Source organism: Heterocephalus glaber, unplaced genomic scaffold, assembly GCF_053883595.1.
Source record: "Heterocephalus glaber isolate CG9 unplaced genomic scaffold, H.glaber_assembly_v1.0 deba00001509, whole genome shotgun sequence".
Classification (NCBI taxonomy): Eukaryota; Metazoa; Chordata; class Mammalia; order Rodentia; family Bathyergidae; genus Heterocephalus; species Heterocephalus glaber.
In genome coordinates this window covers 29,216,693-29,243,008 of record NW_028258325.1, presented here as the reverse complement: position 1 = coordinate 29,243,008, position 26,316 = coordinate 29,216,693, and the positions used below count along the sequence as shown (strand labels likewise).

The 26,316-nt window shown below is 34.7% G+C and overlaps 1 protein-coding gene across 3 annotated transcripts in view; it reads left to right on the top strand.

The window, feature by feature from the left end:
- Window positions 1–26,316, top strand: part of Arap2 (ArfGAP with RhoGAP domain, ankyrin repeat and PH domain 2) — a 177,754-nt gene that overhangs the window by 97,089 nt on the left and 54,349 nt on the right. For all 3 annotated transcript variants that reach the window (XM_004867672.4, XM_087187437.1, XM_004867671.4), the window contains exons 20-22: window positions 18,056–18,219; window positions 22,415–22,627; window positions 25,782–25,887. In XM_004867672.4, coding sequence (XP_004867729.1) covers window positions 18,056–18,219; window positions 22,415–22,627; window positions 25,782–25,887 — 483 coding nt within the window. The remainder of the gene's footprint in view (window positions 1–18,055; window positions 18,220–22,414; window positions 22,628–25,781; window positions 25,888–26,316) is intronic.

Here is a 26,316-nt window from a genome sequence, read left to right as displayed (position 1 = left end):
TGCAGCTCGACCAGTACACTGATTCTTGGGTTCAGAAAGGTGGCCTTCTGAATCCCTGAGCTGACCTGTTGTCTGGGTGGGCTTCTGGCTGGGGCCTGTGTACACTTGGGATGGTATCTAGGTGTGCCACTGGCTAGGGCCCCTATGTAGCTATTTGTCTGGGAGGGTCTTTGGCTGGTGCTGTGCACCCCAGTTCCTGTTGTGTGAGCAAGCTTCTGGCTAGGGTCTTGCACACTTACTGATGGTATTGCTTCGAACCTCTGGCTGTTGCTTGTATGCCTGTGCAGCTCTTTTCCAGGCAGGCCCTTGGCTTGGGCGGATGAACCCTTTACCTCTGGGGTCAGGGTGGATCCCTGGCTTGGATCTGCTTGTAGCCGTGCTGCTCTGGTCCACAGCAGTTCCCCCCTCAACTAAGCTGGTCTGGTGTGCCTTTATTGCAGAGATTTTCTTCACTTTTTCAGCGGGCTTTAATTTTCATCAAGGGGCCTCAGAGAGGCCCTCTTTTTGTTGTTCACATCTACTCTATCTTCTCAAGCTCAGAACAGTGTCCTTTATGCCCCCTGCAACTCTGCGGTGTGGATCCAGGTAATGGCTCAACCCAGCCCATTGTCGGGGGTGGGGGAGTGCTGGCGCCTTCGTGGCTCATCTCCTTGGCCCTCTGGGGTGGTGGTGCAGCGGCCCGAAGCTTGTACTTTTAAATAGATAAGTGTCAACTTGATGGTCAAATTTATTTTATCATTTTTCTTTATTACTTATCAAGTTACTATAGCCAAGCTGTTTCTCTACTATTTTTAATCTATGAAGGATGTGACCAGTGGTACCTAGGTTTCAATTGAGAAGTTAGTAAACATGATGTAGATTTATTCAACTTGATGGATTTTGTTTATTGCTTACTGTATGCAGCGTATTCACTCATTATGGCAAGTTACGGAAGCCAGAAGACTAAATGTTTTGATGTTTTTTATTTATTGACCTTTCTTCTGGACTTCAGGGCTCAGGGAGTGAAATCCATTTGTAATAGTTATTTTCCAAGTTCTGAGAATACTGGATAACTAATCTGATTCCAAAATAGCAGGTGCTTCATTATATTTTTGTAATAATTTAAAAACTTCTATAAATCTATTGTAGTATTGTCATTTTGAAAGCATTGTTTTTTGCAAAAGAGAAGTGTAAGGCATAAGCCAGAATGAGAGCAGAGAAATGTAAGAATAAATACATAACCAAATAATTTCCTTAAATCTCCTTGATTAGCAATCCTATAACACAAACCAATTAAAAGCATTTGTGTTCACTACATACTTATACTGTATCATAGTTTACTTGCTTTCCTGTTTTCTCTTGATCAACAGTAACTTGATAACATCAATGACACAATGATAGCAATACAAAACATTACTATGTGTCAGGCAGTATTTAAGTATTTAAACAGTCTTCCAGTACCTATATGGTATTGAAAATTACTTTTTTTGTTTTGTTTTGTTTTGAGTCTTTTTGGTTTTTGGAGACAGGGTCCCTCCATGTAGTTCAGGATGGTCTTGAACTCACTATGTAGTCCATTCTGGCTTTGAACTTTCAGTAGTCTTCCTGCATCAGCCTCCCAAGTGCTGGGATTACAGGCACGTGCTACCATGGCTGGCAAGAATTACTTTTTTGAAATCAGTGTACATTTAATTTAATGACTTACTGTAAAGTTTTTTGTTCTAAAAAATAAGTGTTAGCTGGGGATGTAGCTCAGTGGTGGCTTTGCCTGCCTGGCAAGCACAAGGTCCTGAGTTCAATCTCCAGTACAAAAACAAAAACAAAAACCAACAAGTTTTAGATGTAATTTACTAATGTGTTTATACAGATCATTCTTAAGAATCAGGTCAACAGATACTGTATGCCAAAAATCTAATTTTACAATATAAGCTACCAATATTTAAAATTTTTGCATTTATTAGAAAAGAAATGTTCACTATAAAATTTTATTAGCAAAAGTATACATATAGTTTCCATTTACTTGAAAGTGGAAGAAAAAGAAGTGAGATTAATAATCTGAATAAAGTAAGAATCACCTGATAGAAGGTAAATATAGCAGGTTATAAACCCTGACGGCGAAGTTTGCAGTTTTCTCAGCACATGGCACTTTGTATGGTATGAGTTATGGTCTTGCATTTACCTGTTTATTTATGCACATATTTATGTACACATGTATTGAACAAATACATAAACTTCAGGCAAGGAATAGTGGAAAAGGAAAAGATTTGTGAAAGAGCTTGAAAGATAATGAGTTTAATTTTACCCATATTTAATATGAAGTGCTTTAAAGACATCTATAGAGAAATTGCTAGCAGGTTATTTTTTTAAATTGCATATTTGCAAAAAGTTACTGAGGTGGAGATATAGATTCTGGAATTATTGGTACATAGAAGGAAGGAGGTGAAGTTATTTCGAGTCTTTATTATGAGAAGGAAGGAAGTAATTTGTTGGAGACTTGATGAATACACATAATTTTGGAAGGAGTTGGCAGGAGGGAGAAGCTGCTTGTTAAGCCAGTGACTTAGGCAAGAAACTAGCAGAGTGGTGTCACAAGGCCCAGGAAGAGTACAGGGATTTGTTGCATAGCAGCAGGGATATGTTTGAAGAAATGCATCATTAGGCAATTTCATCATTGTGTGAACATCGTAGAGTGGCTAACAAAACCCTAGATAGAATATCCTACACATTGTGTTTAGTGTGTATGTGTGTATATGCGTGTGTGTGTATGTGTGTGTGTTAAAGCCAAGTGCTCCAAGGGCCATAGAGAAGTGTTATGATGGAGTCCATCTGGTTACTTCAAGGAGAGAGAAAGTAATCACAGAGGTACTTAGCAGGTTAAGGTTGAAAACTGACTAAAAGAACAGCTGGTGAGAACACTGTGTCGAGAATGTCTGCAGGTTAATAGGATTAACAGTGAGGTAAGATATTAGACCCAGAAAGAGACTGCATGTATAGTTTGCTTTATGGTAGCTTGGACTTTTGTGTTTATAAAGAGACATGAAATAGGAGATATTGAAAGTTTAAGAAAGGACCAGAAGGAGACAGAATCTTTCCACTGTAACAGCATGAAAAGAGGAATTGATGGATGGTGTTGAACATTGGTAGCCTTCTGAGTCTGGTATTGGGATGTGGGAGATGCCAGTTTGATAGGTTTTGGTTTCTTTGTGCAAAGGGGATAAAGACTCCAGAGTTGTTAGCCTGGGTGGCTCTGTGAATGTAGAATCATTTACCAAGGGAGGGAATATGTACTTTTCTTCAAGTTCACAAACACTGCTAGTTAATTATAGTTGTGATCAGTATCATACCAAAATAAGAGAATTTCATTGCACCACTCTTTTTCATCTCTGCTAGGCCCTTGGGAAATAATGACTGTAAGCTAAAGTAGATTATGGTAGACTTGTCAATGACAGATAAAACTGTGGCTTTTGGAAATAAAACAACTTCAAATTATTCATGTTGATGGCATACAGATATAATGTGGATAATTGAAAAAGAGAGAAATCAACCAGCTATAAATTTTAACCTTTTTTAAAAATAAGTATCAGCTTCACAAGAATTTCAAATCCAAAAGAAAAATTTCAAATCCTAAATAAATTTAATGAATTAATTTCACATTTTTCTGTCTTTGTCTACTTTTGATTAAAGTGCTAAAAGAATTAATATATATTAAAGGCAAGAAGAAGGAATTTCCTCAACTGGAAAAGTTCATAAATTGATAATCATCCACTGTATATCATTTCTATTTAAATAAATATTTGAATCTTCACGGTAATTTTCTCTATATGTAGAGCATGAGTGTTTTAAGACAGAAAAATATTGCAACAATATTTTCCACTTACAGAGCATTTTTGCTCTAAAAAGCTCTAAACAGAAGGTGTTCCAGATGGTGTCGCTTTAAAATGTATCCTTTGTATTCTTTAAAAATCTATTGTTTTGGAAAATGAAGCTTTCTTAATTACACTTAAGGGTTTCTGGCATGGTATTTGATGTGGTTATTGGGACTTAGGGTTCTGTGCTTTGTGTTTTAGCCTTAATCAGGATTTCTTTGTTTTAAAAAAAACATATATTTGAATATCTGTTGTAAGTTAGTGATCATTCTAAATCAGAAGGTCAGTAGGCATTTTCCTGGACAGTAGATCATGTCTTCCCTTTGGCCAAAAAGTTCAATGGATTACAACATCCTTTTTCACAATTTGAAAACTATTTCTGCCATTTTACTCACACTCTCTGAATATCTCTTTCTAATAATTAGCTTCTGTGTTCACCACCTTCACATTCTATAGCTGCATACGACATTCCATAGCTCATGCCTATTATTAAGCGTTTGTTGAACGGCTGTTGCTTATAATAAGCATAATCGTGAATAACTTAGCCGTGTTATCAGAAATAGGAAAAATGGTGTGTTTGTTGTTGTCATTTTGTCTTTTGGTTTTAGTTTCTTTGGTCAACCTGTGATAAAGCACATTGTACTTGAATGGCTCCCAAGGCTGAGTACATTGTGGTTTTAATTGCAAATTCTAGACATGAGCTAACATTGGGGAATAAACATTTTATCAATCTCTTTCCCAATTATGGAAGAGACTACTTTTCTCATTTTGGGAGGTTAGCGCCCTAAACTTAAGATTCTTTATTTTGTATCAACTTATTCCATATGACCTTTTTTTCTGCCTTGAATTGTGTTTTATAGGAGCTGATAATGTTAGCAATCCTCCTGAGGCTGAATTATCTTAAAGTGGTTTCTAAATTGTGCATGTAATTGCAAATTAAACAGTAGCCAATTGCCCACAGTATCAGCTTGAGTGCTTTTGTAACTTTCTGATGATTTAATTCTTAGAGAAGGTTTAATCTGAGTGTTGCCAAGGGAAGCAAGAGATTCTCACCTCTAACTGCACTCACAGGAGCAAAGGACTAGGAATACTTATAAAATGATTTTAAAGAAAGAGAAAATTATAGGGAAGGGAATGTGTATTTAACAAAAAACATTTATAGTATTTGTATATATTTGCTTCAAAAATTGTTGGATTTAATTCAACATATCTCTATATACCAGGTTATGAAGAAAAAATATACAAAAGAATGAGAAGATCTCTTCAAGATAGCGGATCAGGGTTTTTTGTTGTTGCTGTTTAAGAATATGTTTAACTAGGTCTAGAACTGGAATTAGGATTTCAGTAGGAAATGAAGGGGCAGAGTGACCAAATATTTTGAAAGGTAGAAATTGTCAGTTTAGAGAAACAGGAAGAAGATAGCATCACCATCCAAGTTCCCCTTAGCCTTCAAGCTTAAAGATGAAGCATGAGCCAGTGGACTTGGAAAGATAAATAGATACCATACTACATTTTCATTAAAGTTAATTTACAACTTAATTTATTCCAGGGCTAATTCTAAGCCTTTCACAAGGGTGCTAATTGTAACCCTCTTACAAGGGTGCAGAAGACATTTTTTTTTTTTTTGGTACCAGGGATCAAACTCGGAACCTTGCACAAGGCAGGCAGCGGGACCACTGAGCTAAATCCCCAGCCCAGAGAACATATTTTTTAAAAATTAAAGTATCTTAAAAATTACTGCTGTAAGTGAGGATTTGTTTTCATTCTGTACTCAGCAGAGCACCGATAAAGGCTTGTGACACTTCACCTGCGTGTCTTGATACTGTATAGAGATGAATAAAAAAGTGGAACTTTTCCTTTCTTAAGTCCCTGGAACTGTTCACAGAACTTCTGTTTTTAGAATTATAATAATACTTCCTATTCATTATTCCTGTGATGCAGTCTCTGCATTTACACATTTTCTTAATAATAATATTTGTCTATTTCTAACTAAAATTCATCTCTCTGCTTCAGTTTCTTATCTGAAAGAGTAAAACAAAATCCTTTATCTCCCTAAACTAAAATGAAGATGATGTATGGGTGCAGTGTTAAATACATTGTACTAGATTACCATTTCTTGCCAAGAATGGTTAACTGGCATGGTCCATGACCTCTCATTTAAAGAACTGAGAAAACTGGACAAAATATATAAAACAACTCTTCAAACTTTGTGTTTATAAGCAGTCAGAATTGTGTTTATACAGAGAAGAGAAGCAAATAAGTTAATTCTTAAGGTAGTCTTAACTTTATCTGCAGGTACTCATGGCCCATGACATAGGAAATAGGGAAGCCCAAGAAGAATGGGATAGTATTGCAGAGATAGGAGTTCCTTGTGTCTGCAGATAGGAGTTTCAGGAGTTTGAATTTATAATGGTGAGTACTAAAGTAGGGGAAGATACACAATCAGTTTCAGAAATTTTTATAGGAGTTCCTTTACGTCGTTCCCTTGATATTAACTTGTATATTTGTAATGTGATCTCTCTAAGAGTCTAGGCAGAAACAACTCCTAGAATGCCATGCATTAAATAATGTCTGAAGCCTGGACAGAGAATCCAGACCTATGCTGCAATAAGAAGTGTTAAAGGAGGGTTTTTCAGCTGAAAGGAAATGATACCAGTTGGAAACGTGAATCTGTGCATAAGAATGAGGAAGCTAAGAACATGTTTCTAATTTATTTAAAAGATAACTGATTAAAGTGCAAAATTGATGTACTGCGGAATTTATTACATTTATAGAAATAAAATGTATACGAATATCACAGGACAGCAAAGGAGAAATGAACCGAAAATATTTTAAGGCTCTTATATGTGAACTGGTATATTCTGTTTGAAGGTAGACTTCAACAATTTTGAAAACTCATGAGCAACCACTAAGAGAAAGCAAAAAGGTATAGGGACTAAGCCAGTAGCACAGATAAAATGCAATCATAAAAATAATTAATCCAGAAGAATACAAGGAAAGGAGAGAAAGGAAGATATGAGATGAGACAAGAGAAAAAACTAACAGGATGATAGGCTTATTAAAATCTAATCAAGCACATAATTGCATTAAATATTAATGGTCTGAATCTTTGGGGTGATTAAGAAATGTGGTGTAAATAAAAATTTTTGTTACAGTAAAAGACATATTGTCATTCACCAGTCTTAGAGTATTCAGAATAAACAAAATACTTCCCCTGGATTGGAATACAATTATCCCATCATTCCTGGCAATGTCTTTCACTGTAATGATTTTTTTTTTTTTAAATATAAGCACTCACTGTATTTTAGTTACAAGGCAAAGATTGACAAAATAGATTTTAAAAAGTAGGACACAGCATATAACTTTGCAAAGAAATATATTTTAAATATAAGACAGACTGCCCAGGCTCCTAGGGCAGAGAAGGTGAGCTGGTCCCAGCACCCGGAAGGAAGCTCCCCTGCCACCATCACAGGCTCCTAGGGCAGAGAAGCTCAGCAGGTCCCAGCACCCAGAAGGAAGCTCCCCCGCCACCATCCCAGGCTCCTAGGGCAGAGGTGAGCCGCGTGGGTGCCAGAAGCACCCCCGCCACCGTGGAAAAGAGAAGACACGTAAACAAGCCTCAAAAACAGACTTCCAGATCACCTACAGAAACCCCAAAGGGAGATGAGATGGAACAATCTGATACTCAACCACCTGGACTCTCTGAACTGGCAACAAAAGAGGATCAAGGAAAAATGAAATCAGAAATAATTACTCAACAGCAAAGATGGTGCTCATGGTGCAAGACATGATTAATAAATCTAGAGAGGACACAGATAAAAAAATAGAGGATCTGAGGAACATGATGGAATCCCAACATAGGAAACAAATGGAATCCATAAAACAGATCCAAACAGATTTCCAGGAGATTAAAAACTCCATTGAAAGTCTGAGCAGAAGAATGAACCAATGTGAGAAGATAAGATTGCAATTAGTGACCAGGAAAAGAAAAATTGCTTTAAAATTGTAGAGGAACACGAGAAATCAATCTAGCAGCTGCTAGACAATGCAAAGAAGAATAACATAAGACTGATTGGAGTCAATGAAGAAAGAGGAGAGATTGCAGATGACATAAAAAAGCCGTTCATAGAAGTGATAGCAGAAAAATTCCCAAGGAGGGGAAAAGAGATTGACATACAGATAAGTGAGGCATATAGGACTCCAGATAGCCTGGATCAAAAAAAATCTACACATAGGCATGTAATAGTTAGGATTCCAGAAATCCAACAGAAGAACAAAATTCTACAAGCAGTGAGAGAAAAGAAATAAAACACATACAAAGGAAAGCCCATCAGAATCACAGCAGACTTCGCAGTGCAAACCCTCAAGGCAAAAAGAGCTTGGAGTGATGTATTTCAAGCCCTAAAGGAAAACAGCCTCCAACCCAGATTGATGTACCCTGCAAAACTATCTTTCAAAACTGATGGAGCAATACGATACTTTCATGATAAAGAGCACCTCAGGAACTTCAAGAACACCAAACCAGCAATCCAAAAAATTTTAGTCAATACCCTAGGAAAAGACGGTGAGGATCACAACCCCAGGAAACCCAGCAGAATGAATCCATTGGGTGTGACAAATTAAATGCAAAGGGAGAGAATCCAACAAAAAGAAAAAGTCATGACAAGGCTTTTAAAACTTTTAACTTCATCTCCCTAATGAGTGTATAATTCAATCTTCTTATTGTACTGACTAGTATTTTTCTGATTCTAGAGTTGCTCACCTTTCCTTGTCCTATACTGGCTATCATCTTCTTATGTATACTTTTTAATTGGGTTGTCTATTAATGAGCTGTAAGAGTTCTTTATATATTCTGGTCATAGGTTATATGCATTGTAAATATGGTCTGCTTAAGGACTACTTTTCATTTTAAGGATGTCATTTAAAGTTCTAAATTTTGGTGGAATCTCATTTATCAATTTTTTTCTTTTATGCATCATGTTTTTTGTATCCTAAGCAGTTCTTGCCTAACCTAAATTCATAAACATTTTCCCTTATAATTTCTTCTTAAAGTTTTATACTTTTAGGCTTTCATATTTAGGTTCATAGATCCCTTCAAGTTATTTTCATGTATGGAAATAAAGGGTTGAGGTTAATTTTTTATATATGGATACCAGGTGTTTTAGTGCCGATTGCTGAAAACACTATCTCTTCCTCGGCTCTTGAATTGAGTTTATATTCTATAAAATGCTAACGTTAAATAATCTTTCAAAACTCAGCGGACCATATATGTGTGGTTCTATTTCTAGATTCTCTGTTTTATTCCAATGATCTATATGCCTTTCCTTATACCAAGACTGCCTTGATTACTGTAGCTTTAGAAGAAGTCTTAAAATTAGGTACTAAATGTCTTCCAACACTTTTTTGTTTGTTCGTGTTTTGTTTGTTATTTTTTGTTTTTTAACTTTTCTAGGTCCTTTGTACTCCTACATAACTTTTAAATTTCAATATCCAATTCTTCATTTATAGCAAGTATACACAGACCTGAATTTTTATATCTACCTTGTGTTTTCTAATCCTGCTAAATTCAAATACAAGTTCTGGGGCTCCTAGAGATTTCTTAGTATTTTCTCTGTAGATGATCATTTCATCTACATATAAAGCTTTTGCTTCTACCTTGCCAATACTATCCTAATTATGTCATTTTATTGCCAGACTATTTTGGTGGGGACTAGGTTTCAAAGTTTAATGGACAGATAAAGAGTAAGCATATCTGCCCTTGTTCCCCACCTTAAGGAGAAAGCATTGTATCTTCTCCATTCATATAAGGCATTCTTGCTGGAAGTATGGAGTACATGTCTTTAATCTGTTGAGAAGGTTCTGTTCTACTTCTAGTCTCCTGATAGCTTTTACCATGAACATCTGTGGAATTTAGTCCAATACTTTTTCTCCAACTAGTGGCAGGATCATATGGCTTTTTCCTTTCCTCTGTTAAAACAATGACTTTTAGGGGTGGATCTTCCTTCCAATGCTGAGCCAACACTGCCATCCCTATAACAAAATCACTTTCTACATACTGCCAGATCTGACTTCTAATAGTTTGTTTTGTTAAACAAATTTCTATCTGTGTTCATACTTTTTTCTTCTATTATCTTTATCCAGTTTTTGGATTAGCACAATGTTGATTTCCTATAATGAGGGGAGAAGTGTTCCTTCTTTTTTCTGCTTTGTTTGATGTAATTTATCAGTTAAAATGTATATGAGCCTGCTGTTGTCATATAGGTAGGTTTTCAAGGTAGGAATATACTTTCTTTAATAGGTGCTATTCAATTTTTATATTTCCTCCAGAGTTAGTTTCATTAATTTGTCTTCTAAGTTACTTCTTAGAAGTTGTCAAATTTATTTCAAAGAAGATTTTTGTAATATGCTTTCTATATCCTTTTAAATTCTGTAAAATCTGTGGTAATGTCTCTTAGATATTGATATTGTAATTTAAAAATGTGTAATTGATATTGTGTAAAAGGAAGAAAGTTCTAAAGGAGCAGGGGAAGTGGGAGGGGTCGGGAAAAGGAAAAAAGGGAAAAGAAAAAATATGAGAAAAGGAAAAAAATGGAAACAAAGTCTTTGCAAATGGGGAAGGGTGGAGGCGGTGAAGGGAGGGCAGGGGAATGGGGAAAATAATAAGAACCAAGATACTCATGTAATGGTACAAGATGACATTGACGAATGTAACTGTATTTTATACCTAAAATGTACCAATAAACTTAATGAAAGAAAATATATAAGACAGATTGTTTACAAGAAAAAGAGAAAATGATACACCATACAGATCATAGGTATGCTGGAGCAACCAAATTAATACTGTATCAGAGTAGATTTCAGGACAAGCAGTGTTAGCAGAGACAATATGCGACATTTTCTAGTGATAAAAGTGTCAAGTTCGAGATGGCATAACCAACCTTAAATATATATATATCTATATGTACATACACATATATACACACACACACATATATGTACACATATATATCTAACAACCAAGCTTCAAAATACATAAATTAAAAAGTGAGAGAACCAAAGGAACAATAAACAATTACATAATTATGAGTGGAGGTGTCAGCCTTTGGCTTTCATTAACTGCTTGGACAAGAAGACCAAAAATCAGTAAGGATATACAGATTATGTTTGAGAAATATGAATGCTTAAATTAAAAAAAAATCATTACAGTAAAAGACACATTACCATTTATCCCTCTCAAAATACTCCCCCTTCCTTTAAACACACATCGCATCATTCTTGCCACTTTCTGAAACAGTACTAAAAGTCCTTTTTTATGACTATCTTTAATAGCACTCTCAGGGCTACCTCAGTGATTTGAATCATTTCAAACATTTACCTTTCATGGTCATTCTGACTTTAGGGAAGAGCCAGAAGTTGCATAGTTTCAAGTGCAGTGAATAAGGTAGATGAGGACACACTGTAATGTTTGTATGAGCCTCCCTTTCTGTTGGATGACACTAGACAGCAGTATTTGGCCTGTTTTTGTCACACTTCATAAATACTGATTTTAACAATTCTGTGAATGAGTCTTAGAAAACGTTGCACTGAGAAAAAGAGAGAAAGGGTAATATTGTATAATTCCACTTATATGAAAAGCTAGAACTGGTAAACGAATAAATAATGATAGCAACCAAATTTTGTATAGGTTCATGGGTAAAAGTGATGTACTACAAAGAGTTACTAGGCAATTTCATGGATGATGGAAATGTTCTATAAAGAGTAGGCATTTTTAAAAATTTTGTCAACTGCACAATTAAAATTAGTGCATTTTAGTACATTAAAATTCTAATGACCAGGTTATCACACCAATAAAATTCCCATAAAAAAACCATCCTGTGATGCTTATTGTACCAAAATGGATGAGAACCGAATAAAATTCAATGATTAGGGGAACTTATGGGAACTTATGGGAAGATTTAATTAGGTTCTCATCCAATTCATTTTGTGATCAGAATTATGGAAAGAATTAAATTCGTGAATAGTGAATATCACTTTAGATTTGCTATTATGAGTGGCTCTGGAGGATCCTTTTCCACGTTCATTCCAATAATGTAACTCTTTGATAAGTTGTTTTGGAATCCTTGTTTTGTGAACCTGTGATAAGAAAGAAGAAGTGACGTCAGAGTTCTACTTCTACAGTGAGCATTTTGGATACTGAAGACCAGGTCTTTAAAGAGCTCTAATTTTTCAAGTAACAAATTATGGTCTAGGCTCTGCCAGGTGGGACCAGAAAACCTACCTTCTTAGCCCAAATTTAATATTCCTTCCTAGCCCTTGGCCTTGTGTAAATTCTTTGGAGTCCTTCATTTCCTAGTCATAAAAGGCTGGGCAGAGAGATTTCCAGTTCTCTGGCTTAAAAGCTTAATGAAAAACAAGACTGAGATTGCATGGTTCAGAAGGCTGCCATACATAGCCTTTTGTTTAAGAGGCCAGTGAAAACATTGATTTGTGTCATTTGTTTTTAGTAATATTTAAATACACACAATAGAGATAACAAAATATCTTTTCAGTTTTTTACCCATAGATAAAAAATTTTTGGCAGATACAACTGAATTTATACATGTATTCAATTATGTGTTCTATACATTTTACTAAACACATGTATCTATGTGTGTATGCTAAATCACTTAACCTTTCCTTGTTGGGATTTAATGTTTTTCCATTTGTAAGTGTCCTAGTAAATGTCTGTCTTGGTATAGATGTATGCATACACGAGAAAGGGCCCAAACAGATATTGGGAGAAACAGGTATTGTATCTTCATTTCAAATTATGTGCTATGGAAGGGTACTGTGATTGCAATTACTTGTCAAAAATTATGCAAGTATATTTTAAGTCTCTTAGTATGTATTGCCAAATTTTCCTTCAGAATATCTACTAAGATCACAAAGTATAGTGATCATCTCGTTAGTCTTTACTGGGAAACTGTACACATTTTACATTTTTGATAAATTGCTTTTGACTTATTGCTGCTTTGTGTATATGTCTTTTATTCATACATAGTGTTTATTGGCAGTTTACATTTTTTTCTGCAAATTATCTTTTCGTGGCATAACTATTTCTGTTAATGACTTAGGGGGTTTTTTTGTGTAAATGCTTAGGATATTTTCTTTTTCAGTAATATTTGTAGTGTGTTATTTGTTCTTAAGTTTCATTTAAAATGTTCTTTATAAGTAAATTTGTTCTTATGGAGTCAAACTTATTGATCCGATTAGTTGTGAAGAGGCTTCTGGTTCTTGTCTGTAGACCAAGTTCAAATATGATTGTCAACACTTAAACATTGCAATTTTGAGAGAATTGTTTTATTAGTCCTGGGACTTGTTTTCTAGGTCTTACTGAACTGCCTCAATTCATTACAACAAATAGTTATATTTCTTTATATGATTTTGAAAGATATTTGGAAATTTTTGCTTGGGTAATGGACAATTACAATATCTAATTTCTCTAATTACAGTTTAGCAAAATAACTTCAGATTGTCAGAGTACACATGAATTTTTCCTCAGAATTTTTATCCAGAAATGTGAATTGATTATGTGAAAAACTTAAAATTACAAAGTTGGCTGGCATTTGTGTTGAAAATGTCTTGTGATGCTTTATTTGATGTGCAGAGTTTAGATATGGATGAGAGAGGAAAGTTGTTGAACTGATGCTATTAAATGTCAGACATCTACTGCAATGGATAATATATTTTAGGATTCACTCTGACAAGTTGACTCAGGAGTTAACTTGTCATTACTTCTTCTACACCTCACTAGTTCACAAGAAGACAGCTAGACTTGTCATCAGGGGATTTCTTCTGACTAGAAAGAAAATTTGAAATCTGAAAGGCTCACAGTTAGTGACAGTTATACTAGTGTTGTAGGACCATTGCATTTTGAATTTCTTTTACAACCTACCATAGTAATGTATAAATAAGTAAACACTTTCTGAGATTTGTGTTATATTTAGAGCCTAATTATCATGTAAAAATATATGTAAATAAAAACAGAAGTGCTAAGTTTTAATTTTTACCTAAATTTCTGAATTTAGCAAGACAATTTTGACTAAGTGTACATAATTAGGAGGTTAATATTTTTCAGGGAAATTATGAGTTACATCATTTTACTTCAGTATATCCATCAGTAAAGTAGATCTGAGCAACAGATGATGTAAGATAAATGAAAGACTAAAAACATGACAGAAGTATTAGAACAAGTGTCAGAATTCTTCAAAAATAAAATCACAAACCTGTAGGCTAGATTTGCTATGGTGGTGTGTAAAATAAAAACAATAAGTAAGTATGTGAGAGAGCGAGAGATGATTACAGGCAGAATTGTAAGGAAAAGGTTGTTCTAGCTAGCTCATATACCACTGGAAAGGAAAGTATGCTAAGGTGGTGGTAGCTTCGACTTCTTGAAGGAGCATTGGAAGACTATAAAATAAAGGAAAATAAAGAGTTTTTAGAATGTTTTAAAATCATGGCCAATGATGACCTGAAATATAAAAAGATGCACTCTTCTCCCATTCTACAGAATCCCCAAAGATCATGCAGCTGAGTCTGTTTATTTGGGTGAGAGGGGGAAGAGGAAGGGTTTAAATCAAAAGTTGCCCTCTCATTGCCTGCAATCAAGATTGAATAGTTTTAGTTTGAGTGTACTTGAAATACCTGCACAATTAATTTGTTTCAAGTGATAACTTTGTGCTGGTAAAACTGTTAGGTATCTGCTAAATGTCAGGTACTATATGTTGGCTAGAGACTGAAGTACTTTTTCTTTTTTGCTTAAATTCTTTTATTGGTACATTTTAGGCATACAGTACGTTTACATTTATCATTGGTTGCTTGTACCTGTACATGATGTATCTTGGTTCTTATTTTTTCCTCATTCCCTGTGCGCCCTTCACCCCTCCACCCTTCCCTATTTACATAGACCTCGTTTCCATTTTTTTTTCTTTTCTCATAATATTTCCTTTCCATTTTTTCCTTTCCGCATCTTCTCCCACCACCCCTACCCCTTTGGACCTTTTCCTATTTCAAAGTATCAATTATTAGTTATTAACCCTTTTAATCCTTATTTACACTCTCAGTTTCTCACCCTAGAGAAACTAGTCAGTATTTACACGTGTGTCTTATTTATTTCACTTAAGAGTATGGCCTCAATATGCATCCATTTAGCTATAAATATCTCTAGTTTCTCGTTCTTTATGGCTTTTATAAAAAACCTACATCTTCTTTATCCAGTTTCCAGTTGATGGGCACTTGGGCTGTTTCCACGCTTTAGCTATTACAAATTGTGCCGCTATGAACATGGGTGCATATATAATGCTGTGGTATGATTCTTTTAATTCTTTTGGGAAAATACCCAGCAGGGGAATAGCTGGGTCAAATGGGACCTCTAGTCCTAGTTCTTTGAGGTATCTCCATACTGATTTCCACAGTGGTTGCACCAATCTGCACTCCCACCAACAATAGAGAAGGGTTCCTTTCTCCCCGCCCCCTCCACTGCCAGGATTTGTTATTAGATGATTTCTTGATAGCAGCCATTCTTTCTGGGGTGAGGTGGAATCTCAGTGTTGTCATCTACATCTCTCCCATGACCAGTGATGTTGAACATTTTTTCATATGTTCATTTGCTGCTTTTACTTCTTTGTCTGAGAAATGTCTGTTCATTTCAGATGCCCAGTTTTGAATTGGGTCTTTGAATTTGGGGGGGTCTGATTTTTTTCAGTTCTTTATATATTCTAGATAGTAGACCTTTGTCTGAGGTACAGCTGCTAAAATTTTTTCCCACATTGTAGGTTGTCTGTTAGCTCTTTTGGTGGTTTCTCTTGCAGTGCAGAAGCTTTTCAATAAGATGAAATCCCAGTTGTTGATTCTTTCTGCTAGTTCCCGTGCTACTGAGGTTTTGTTCATAAAGTCTTTTCCTATGCCAATATCTTCAAGAGTTCTACCTAACTTATCTTCTAGCAAGTTTAGTGTTTCTGTCTTAATATTTAGATCTTTAATCCACTTAGATCTTAGTTTAGTGCATGGTTATAGATATGGCTCTAGTTTTAATCTCTGACAGGTTGAAATCCAGTTTTTCCAACACCATTTATTAAATAGGCTATCTTTCCTCCAATGAGGGTGGTTGGCTCCTTTGTCAAAGATGAGGTGGCTAAGTATGTCTGAAGTTGTTTCTGCGTTTTCTAATCTATTTCACTGATCCTTGAGTCTGTTTCTTTGCCAGTACCATGCTGTTTTTATCACAGTAGCTTTGCAGTATAGCTTGAAGTTGGGTATTGTGATACCCCCAGCCATGTCTCTGTTGCCCAGAATTGCTTTTGCTTTTCTAGGTCTCTTCTGGTTCCAAATGAATTTTTGAATTGTTTCCTCTAGTTCTGTGAATTATATTGTTGAAATTTCAATTGGCATTGCACTGAATCTATATAGTAGTTTTGGAAGTATGGCCATTTTCACTATATTGGTTCTTCCTACCCAGAAACAAGGGATGACTTTCCATTTTCTTATATACTCCTTGATCTCCTTTTTCAGGGTGCTGTAGTTTTCAGTGTAGAGGTCTTCTGATGTACCTTTTCTAGCTCAGCTGTGCAAAGTTTGTAGCTAAAATACACAGATTCAACATATGGTTTAACAGAGGGCAAATCACCTGTTGATGAGTTAAAATGGGAAACTTGTGACCCACTAAGCATAGAAAAAGATCAGGGACAGTGGTTCTGGGAATGTTACATGGACATTGTGGTTGTGCTAGAGTAGACAGAGAGGTAAATATTTATTACAAAGACAGGAAATGTGATCTTTTTAAAATGAGTGTCTTGAATATACAGGACTGTCAGTTACATTTGGAGGGCAAAATACAGGCCAGTTCACAAACAGCTTTTACAGTGATCCATATAGGATGTCATTAGATTTTCAGAAGATCATTTTGATAGTGGTGAGGAGTAGGGACTAGAAGGGTAGAGGATTGAGGAAGGAATTCGATTAGGGCTTTTAGTGACTTCAAGAAACAATACAAAGATCTAAAATTAGATAGAATTGGAAAGAAGAGGAGACAGAATATTTTGAGGGAGTAGAGTCAACAGAATTTTATGACTGAACTTACATGGTGGTGACTCGGGGGAGAAACTGCCGGAGTTAATCTTGAATTGCTGGTGGAGTAAGTGGAGAGTTGCATGCCAGGAGCAGTTTAGTACGGGGAGAGAAAAATGTTTGGCAAATTTGTTACATGTTAAGATAAAGGTGTTCAAAAATAAATATTTATTCGAATTGTTCTTCATTACTTAGTTATTAATATCTATTCCGTGCTGAGCTAGGTTCTTCTGTCATCCTCAGTTCAGCAGTGGCAAAACTGAGGCACAGACAAGGTGACAACTTGTCCAAAATTACAAAGCAAGTAAGCAGCAAAGCTAAAATTTCAATTTGGAAAGTCTGAGTGCAGTTCCCATACTTTAACTGCTCCCATATGCTTGCATTTTAGCAGGATCTGAGTTGAGAAGGGGCAGTTGCAATGGCGAGATAGAGATTTGGAAATTCTGAGTTTGCATATGGGGGATAAAAGCATTGGCCTGAGTGACTCATCCCTGGAGAGTCCATGAAATTTTTGTGGGTGCAGAGATCACACATGACCTTATTATTCAGAAAGGAGAAGTGAGCTTGAGACTGAATAAGTGACCAGAAAGATGAGAGAAATCTCAAAGCAATTGTGCCATAAAAGCCAAATCAGGTGGCCACTTTTTTTTTTGGTACTGGGGATCAAACTTGGGTCCTTGTGCTTTCGAGGCAGGCAACAGAACCACTGAGCTAAATCCCAGGCCCATGTGGCAACTTTTTTGTGAAATAAAATCATTTATGATTCTAAAATCTTTTTTTTAAAAAGCCAGAAATTTCTATTAGAAGTTACTGGTCATGTTGCCATTATGGTTTTAGTGTAGTTATTCAGAAACAGAATAAAAAGATTGGAGGAATTAAAAGTTGGCATGGTAAGTAGGGACAGAGAACCTCCTTATTCAAGGAGAGCTGTGACAAGGTAAAAGAGTGACAGAGTAGAAGCTAGAAGTGGGTGGAAGGTAAATGGAAGGTCTTTCTGATTGGGTGAGACAGGATCATATTTTGGTGGATTTAAGGATAATCTGTCTTGAAATAAGAAATTTTTTAAAAGAAAAATTCTAATTTAAAATGCTTTTTAAACCTTACAGAACATTATACATCCATGGGCATAGCAAGTTGGATTTCACAGTCTGGCATACTGCAATTGAAAAAGCAGCAGGTACAGATGGTAATGCATTACAAGATCAGCAGCTCAGCAAAAATGACGTTCCCATTATTGTGAACAGCTGTATAGCATTTGTTACACAGTATGGTATGTATCACATAGTTATTATTCAACCTTTAGAACTAGCAGAATCATTCTTACACTTTCCAAGGGACACCTCCATTGGACTGAATTAATGCACTTTACTTTCATAATTATGCCTGTGAAAAATAAAAGCATGGTCTCTATTCAGCTAATTGTCATTCCTTTCCTAGTAAAACTCATTTAAACAATAGAGTACATTTTTTACTATTTCCATCATATGTGTGAAATGTTAAATAACATATTGAAAGAATATATTGTACAATGTACATAAATATAGTAAAGACTATTGTTAGTGGTTCCAAGTCTAGAATAAAACCTAGAATAATTCAGCTGCTTAAGCATGAGTTTAGAAGTATAAAGCTATGGAATAATATGTAAAAGAATTTGATTGATTATTTATTTATTTATTTATTTTGTTCTGGGGATTGAACTCAGGACCTTGCGCTTGCAAGACAGGTGCAGCACCACTGAGCTAAATCTCTGGCCCAGAATTTGATTTCTTTAGACATGCATATTTATTTCATTCAACATGCTTTGTTCAAATCTTTTTATTAAGAACCAAGTCTGTTAATTTTAATAGTTTTGATTTCTTTGCATTGGATAATTTTATGAGTAAATAGCAAGTAAAAATAACTTAATGTATATATGTGTAGTCCATTTACTTTTATATGATAGAGTATTTTATACTGTTCCTCATTTATTTTCAAATTTTTATGTATTCTTCAAGTTTGTTCTTAGTTGCATATATTTTCATATTCTGAAAGTAGATATTTCTTAACTATATTGAAATATTTTCCATTTTTTAACCTATAGGTAAGTGCTATTTATTTAGAGTACACATGTGGAAAAGTGTAAAATGATTATTATTGAAAATGCATTAATTATTTTGCTCTGTTATTAGAGATGTCTTTGGATGTTTTGATTTGAAAAGGCATACTTAATGAGAGGGTCACAGCAAAATATGCATTATTAAATGTTCTTAGAAACAAAGAAATGCCAGTAAAAAATTAAAGACAAAGCCATGCAGCTCAAGTTCTGACAATGTATGATATGTATGAAAATGTTAGAAGTAACAAATACTATGACAAAAATCATTTTCTGGGATTAAGCTTGTACTGTGTGTGTTTTAATCTCTTATAAGGAGATTGGTATTTTAAGTATCTTACTTCAAATATAATCTAAATGTAGTTATTATTAATGTCCAGCCTTATTATGTTTGTATTATGGGTCTTGAAAATATGTACCTGATCACATATGTGACCTTACTATAGGAAGGTCCTTGCTATGACAATCAGTTTATATTTTTCCTATCAGCCCTAGTCAAATTTATTTGAAAATGAGGGAATAGAAGCTTATCATCTTCATTTATTACAGTTATCCAGTATTAGTACACTTGTGTTTTACAGGTGTAAATGAATTGCACACATATTATATTTTAGCAAGAACATAACTTCATTGGGAATTTTCACATCACGTTAATTTCATAACAGTGTAGGGTCTTTCTTAAACTGGAAAATGATTAAAATAATTTGAGTAGCTCCAGTGTATCCTATTTAATATTTCTCTAGAGAAATTAGAAGTTTCCTCGTGGTAGTTATTTGAATTTAAAATCATTAACCATTAGGTTGTTTTCAACTAAATATTGTGTATTATAACTCCTTCATAACTCTAATACAAGGTGCAGTAACTTGCACATGAAAGTAATAAAGCCAATATGATTAGAACTTGGGGTATAGCTTCATTACTATTAGAATGTATAAAAGAAAACATTTGATATAAACATAGAAACCCTCCATGATTATAGAGAACAGGTGGTTGGCTTACAGTTTTCATGATGGTAATTATTTTGAACATCTTGACTATGTTAACATCCAGTTATTTGTGCTCTTCATGTCATGATTTGAACTTGACCAAGTTTAAGGGATAGGTTTTAGCACTGTAACTTTTTAAAATCAAGTACAAAAGTTACTTCTTGAGATAAGTTATTTTACTTTATGTGAACAAAATCATATTCAAAATTTTATTCAGTTAACTAAAATTGTACGCTATACTAGAAATTCCCTTAACTGGAACATAGTATTTCAGACACATAGTTACAAGTTTTGTTTTGTTTTGTTTTGTTTTAGAATTACCATTTTTTGCATTAATCAATCATTTATCAAATGCCCATTGAGTTCTATTTGTTTTGTTTTATTTTTTTAAGACAGAGTCTTGCAATGTAGTTCAGGGAAGCCTTCAACTCCCTGTGTAGCCCAAGTTGGCCTGCAACTCCTCCTGCCTCAGCCTCCCTAGTGCTGGGATTATAGGCATGGACCACCATGCCCACCCATGTAGAGTACTTGTAACTGTTGGATATATTCAGAGAATAAGATAATCCTTGCCTTCTAGGAGTTTATAAAATTATGGAATAGAGACATAAGTGAGTAGACAGTAATATCTCCATATACAGAATTGTGGGAGTAAATTGTACCCAGAGAGGGATGGTAAAAGAAGGCTCATGTTTGTCTTTTCAGAGAAGTTTGTTTTGTTAAATATGACCAGAGATTAGTGTAAGAAGAGTTGCATACAGCAGGTAGGAGTGTAAGCCAACTCTGCCCATTTTTTAGCTATCTCAATAAAATCCTCTTTGTCTTATAGGCAGTGGGAGGGCAGTGTCTTGATATTCAAGCTTGCTAGTGGTACAAACCAGCCTATATTTTATATCACTTGGTTGGCATTCTGCAAACAGATTCTTAGGCTGCACAAGAAGAGGTTCAGGGAGTTGTGAAAATACCGTGAACTAGTAAGTGCACAAAATAGTAGCATATGGGTTGCAGAGAAGAGGACAGTTTTGAGTGAGATCATGAAGAATACGTGACAGCTTTTTCTTTAATGTTGTGATTTAGGAAGAAAGGTTCTGACTTACAGTGTGACAAGAAGACAATGACATATACTGAGATTGAGGAACAAGATAAAAATGCTGGGGTTCAGTGGTGAGGTGGCAGATGGAACAAGTAATTTCTTTGAGTTTTTTTCGGTTTGCCCGTAAGGATATGAATAATATGAATGTATGTCTCTGCATGTTGGATAAATGTTTAATGATAAATGCATATGTATGGATGTGTGTATGTGTGAAATTTTAGAAATTAAAACCAAGGTCAAAGTGTATATGTAGCAGTTGGAATGATGAGTTTGGATGGGTTCACTCAGGGAATTTTCTAGGGGGCCAAGAAGAAAAGAGAATTGTGGATGAAATCCAGGACTCACTAGTGAAGACAAGATGAGCAAAATAAAGAGAAGACTGAGAAAATAGCCACAGAGGGAGGAAGAAAAACAGATAAGAGATCATGATATGAAAGTCGTGAGCTTAAAAGAATTTTAACAGAGATTCATCTGATGTGTCAAATGCTATAAGTAGTTCTCATTAGCTAAAAACTGAAAAGCATCTGGAAGAAGGACATTATTGATAATTCTTGATGACAGTGCTTCCAACAGAGTGGGAATTGGGCACAGAAGGAAGATTGTATGGTAAAAAAAATTCACAGGCATGTGAAACAGTAGAAAGGATACATACAGGGAACTCAACCTGGTTTGGAAAGGAAGAAGGGCAAGAAATTTGGGAGGAGCCAATGGAAAAATTTTATGTCATCATTATATCAGGTCATCATCATCTTTTCCACCTGCTAATCATTACTACTTTACTCTTGCTTGGATAGAAGGTCAAGATGAAAGCAAGAAATTAATACACAAATATGAGGGTGAAAGTTTGGGATTTTTTTTTTTTTTTTTTTAACCAGAGAGCTTTACTTTTGTCAGAATGGAGGCAAGATTGTATTCTGAGGGCCGGGGATTTAGCTCAGTGGTTCTGGTGCCTGCCTCACAAGCGCAAGGTCCCAAGGTCAATCCCCAGTACCAAAAAAAAAAAAGATTGTATTCTGAGACAGTAATTGGGAATAGGGCCCTTGACGTAAAAGAACATTTGCAAAATAGACTGTGAAGAACTGGAGGAATTGCTGGCCAGAGACTGGCTAAAAACTAAGAGTGGAATAGTTTGTTTAGGTTTACATTTTAAACACTGAAATTAATGGTAGGCAGCCTCTCGTGTCCTGCATAATAATTTCTTCATCTTGTTCATCATCCTAACACAAAAAAGTTTTCTATTGAAGTAGATTTTGAATTTAGACTTTTTTTCATATAAACTTTTTTGTTTTAAACAAAGGTTTGGGATACAGATATATCTATCAAAAGAGTGGTGATCCTTTGCACATAAGTGAACTCCTGGAGAATTTCAAGAAGGATGCAAGAAGTTTTAAATTGAGGGCTGGAAAGCATCAGCTTGAAGATGTGACAGGCGTGCTGAAGAGATTTCTCTCTGACATTGATGATGCACTTCTCACTAAAGAACTCTACCCATACTGGGTCTCTGCCTTAGGTAATATATAGAGTATAGGACAGAATCCGTGTCTGCTTTCTGACTTGATAGTTAAATTGTTAAGTCTTTGATAATGTGAAAATTATCATGACTTTTGTTTTTTTCTCTGTCATTTACATGGTTAGTATATATAACCATATTTTTTTACTCTCTTCATTGTCCCTAGATTCCATCTAATGAAGAGAACTTTAGAGATGACCCTAGAAAAGTAGTTAGTAAATCATTCTTTGGGTCATATTAAATATATGAAAACCTATTTCATATGCATTAATTTAAAAGAGTTGATAATTGTAATACTGAAGCATTATGATAATAAATATTTTAAAATGTAAGCAGTGTCTTTAATCTCGTCTATTAAAGCTGTTTTCATTTTTCTGTATTTTAATCTTTTTGTGATTTGTATACATACTGTATTTTTATTTTTCTTAGGAATCTAAACATTTCCTACATACTCACATTTTTATATAATAATTTTCAATCTTTAGTTTTCAAAATTGAGCTTTGATTTTTACCATAATTATATGTTTCTTATAATTTAATCTATTTCAAGATTGTTTTGAAAAATGATTTTTGACTTGGGCTCTTTATTATTCCTTTGTTGAAAAAAATAATTTTTTCACTGAAAGCTTTGTTCATTAAAAAATATAATTAATATATTTGAAAGTATTAAATTTAAAATCATATCACAAAATAGCTACAATTTGAAAATTATTGCTGTATTGACCTTTATTAGTATCAGTACTAAAGAGTAGTAATATTATTAAAGTAAAACTTTTCATAGTTTAACTACCAAATTCTGAAGACCATTTTTTACTTCCAAATATTTTTTAAATCAGTAAGGTAAATTGTGATCTCTAAATTTGATTGAATAATTTCCTGGAATCTAAGATATATAATTAAAATATCTCTCTTCAGATCCAGTTTCCTTGCAACATTCATTTTTACTTTTCAATCATTTTGTTATAACTATAAAGTTATTTGTAGTATCTCTTTTATGAAGGCTTACATTTCATCTTTATTATAAAATCGGTTATCCATAATATATAACAAATCAATTTTTGCTAAAGTTCTTAAATGACCAAGAAGTCTTTACTGTTATCAGTCTACCATGAGGAGATAGCTGGCAATTGGTAGGCATGTGTCAGAAAAGAGCGTGTTCACCTTTCACTTTGGTGTGAATTCTTTGAGAATTTACTTGGAGAAGGCTTTGAATACTAGGCTGAACAGTCTGTATGTCCTTTGCCTTCACATCCAGTATTACTGAGCCAGACACTTTAGAAACGCCTTCTGTTGGCTCTGATAGGGATGAACAGTGACTCTTGAGTGATCTTATTGAAGAACTCTCCTGTGTCCTGTGCCCCGATCCCAGAAATACCACAGAGTAGCACACCCACGTGTTTTTTTTCTACATGATATGTTCTTTTAAGAACTCTGTTAAATTATCTGAATTCTGGGCTAAATTGTTCATTGTATTTTCTATATTACCTAAAACATTTCCTGAGTTTTGCTTTCCAATTGCTTGTCTTTATTTTGAAAATTTCTATGTTATTCTTATAAGAGACACAAAAAGTCTTACACTAGTGTGACTTCTCATTTTTAAGTATAGCAGTATTAATTGTATTTTATTGAATAAAATGTAATTACTCCTACAACAGAAACTGGAGTACATGAAGGCAAATGTTTGGATTATACTAGGAATAATACATAATCCTTGTATTTGAATCTAATTCAGATATCTTCCCTTAATTGCTTTTATAGAATTATCTATTGCAGCACTTAAATTGATGACTGTTTACTCTTGTAGATCTCATGTGCAGGCTAAATCAATATCAAAGAGATATCACTTGCAGTTTTGAATAGGAGCATACTTGAAAAATGTGTCACAGAATTTCTTAAATCCCTGGGATCCCAATGTTCTTTAAAGATGTCTGAAAACTTTTAAAGAATCATTAATGTATTATTGGCTCTTTGTGCTTAGAATAGGTAGTGTTAAACAGGAAATGGAAAAAATTTAGTTTCCAAAGTGGTTGAAAATTGAAAGGAACATTTAAGTGAATTTTGAGTTACAAAGTCAGCACAAACTGTTTCTTAGAATAACATATTCATTTCTTAGGTCAGTAGTAGGTAGGACTGAACAACCACCATACACATCCTTTAGAGTCTAGAATTTTGAGGAAATCTGTAGTTTCTCTGCAGATTTACCTTCCAGGATTAGAAGAGTAAAGGGAAATTCCCTCTCATCTTCCTCTTCAGGGACTAATGAATTTCTATCCACAATAAAAGCAGAAGGTCCACCACCTTCTGAATCTGGATCATAGTGTTAAGGCCTGTATGTGACTCTTGCATTGTCCCTGAGCTTCTTCAAAGATTTGAAGGTGGCAGCGATGCTAAAATCCCCTTTACACGGATCAGAGGGTAACCCACATTTCTTGGATCTGGGGCGGTTCATTGCTTTGGGAAGATCTTCATCATTTCATAAAAAAAAAAAAAAAAATCCAAAACGTCACTTTCAAATACAAGTAATGAAACCTCTTCATAGGCAGAGTTAAAAAATGCTTCTGTTACCAAAAAAAAAAAAAAAAAAAAGCTTTTGTCTTAGCTTTTCAATTTGTACTCCAATTTGATTAATTGAATGTATTCGTACTAAAAAGTTCATAGTCTCTAAAGTGGATGATAAAAAATAAACTGTCCCATTTTCAAAGTGCTTGCTTGCTTGCTTGCTTTCTTTCTTTCCTTTTCTTTCTTTCTTTTCTTTTCTTTTCTTTTCTTTTCTTTCCCTCCCTCTCTCTCTCTCCCTCCCTCCCTCTCTCCCTCTCTCCCTCTCTCTCTCTCCCTCTCTCCCTCTCTCCTTTCTTTCTTTAGTACCGGGGATCAAACTCGGGTCCTTGCACTTTTGAAACAGGTGGCTTAACCACTGAGCTAAATCCCCTGCCCTAAAGTGTTTTATTTTTAAATTATAAGAACTGTAGGATGTAGCCATGGAACATTTATGTAAATAAATGCTTTTCCACAATTGTAGGCAATTTATAGTTTTCTACTGCAGCCCTATTTTATCATTTATTATAATACACTTGTAACTTTTTTTAAATACTTTTGAAAGGCAGATTTATTTTATAAAGGATTAGTTTAAATCTAAAGATTTTTTTCCCTCCAGATACACAAGATGAAAAGGAAAGAATTAAAAAGTATGGAGCATTTATACGTACCCTTCCAGGGGTCAACCGTGCAACCCTTGCAGCTATAATTGAACACCTTTACAGGTGGGTGGGTTCCTGAACTTTTCCAGATATTTCAAACATAGCACTTAAATAGTTATTGTTTTTTCTTAAAGTTGTGTGGCAACCTTCTACATGTGACTGTGACTCTTTCACTGTACATTAAGACTTACTGCTTTAGTCTTCTTTTCTGCAATTAAAAATCACACAGTTAAATGGCACTGGAGAATTTCTTAAGTGAATCAGAAATAATCATATGTAAAATCCCCAAACACATGTAGTGTATAAGCAAGACTTTTAAAACTCGATAGGAGCTGGAGAAGGAACAGATTATTTTTCATTGCATGACATGATGCAGATATAGTCTCTAGTCTATATCTGTCTATGCAATGTGGGACAGATTTTAGTGTAGAGAATTTAAAAACATGTAGCATGGAATTATAGTGATTGAGTGATTCATTGTTGAGGGATCAG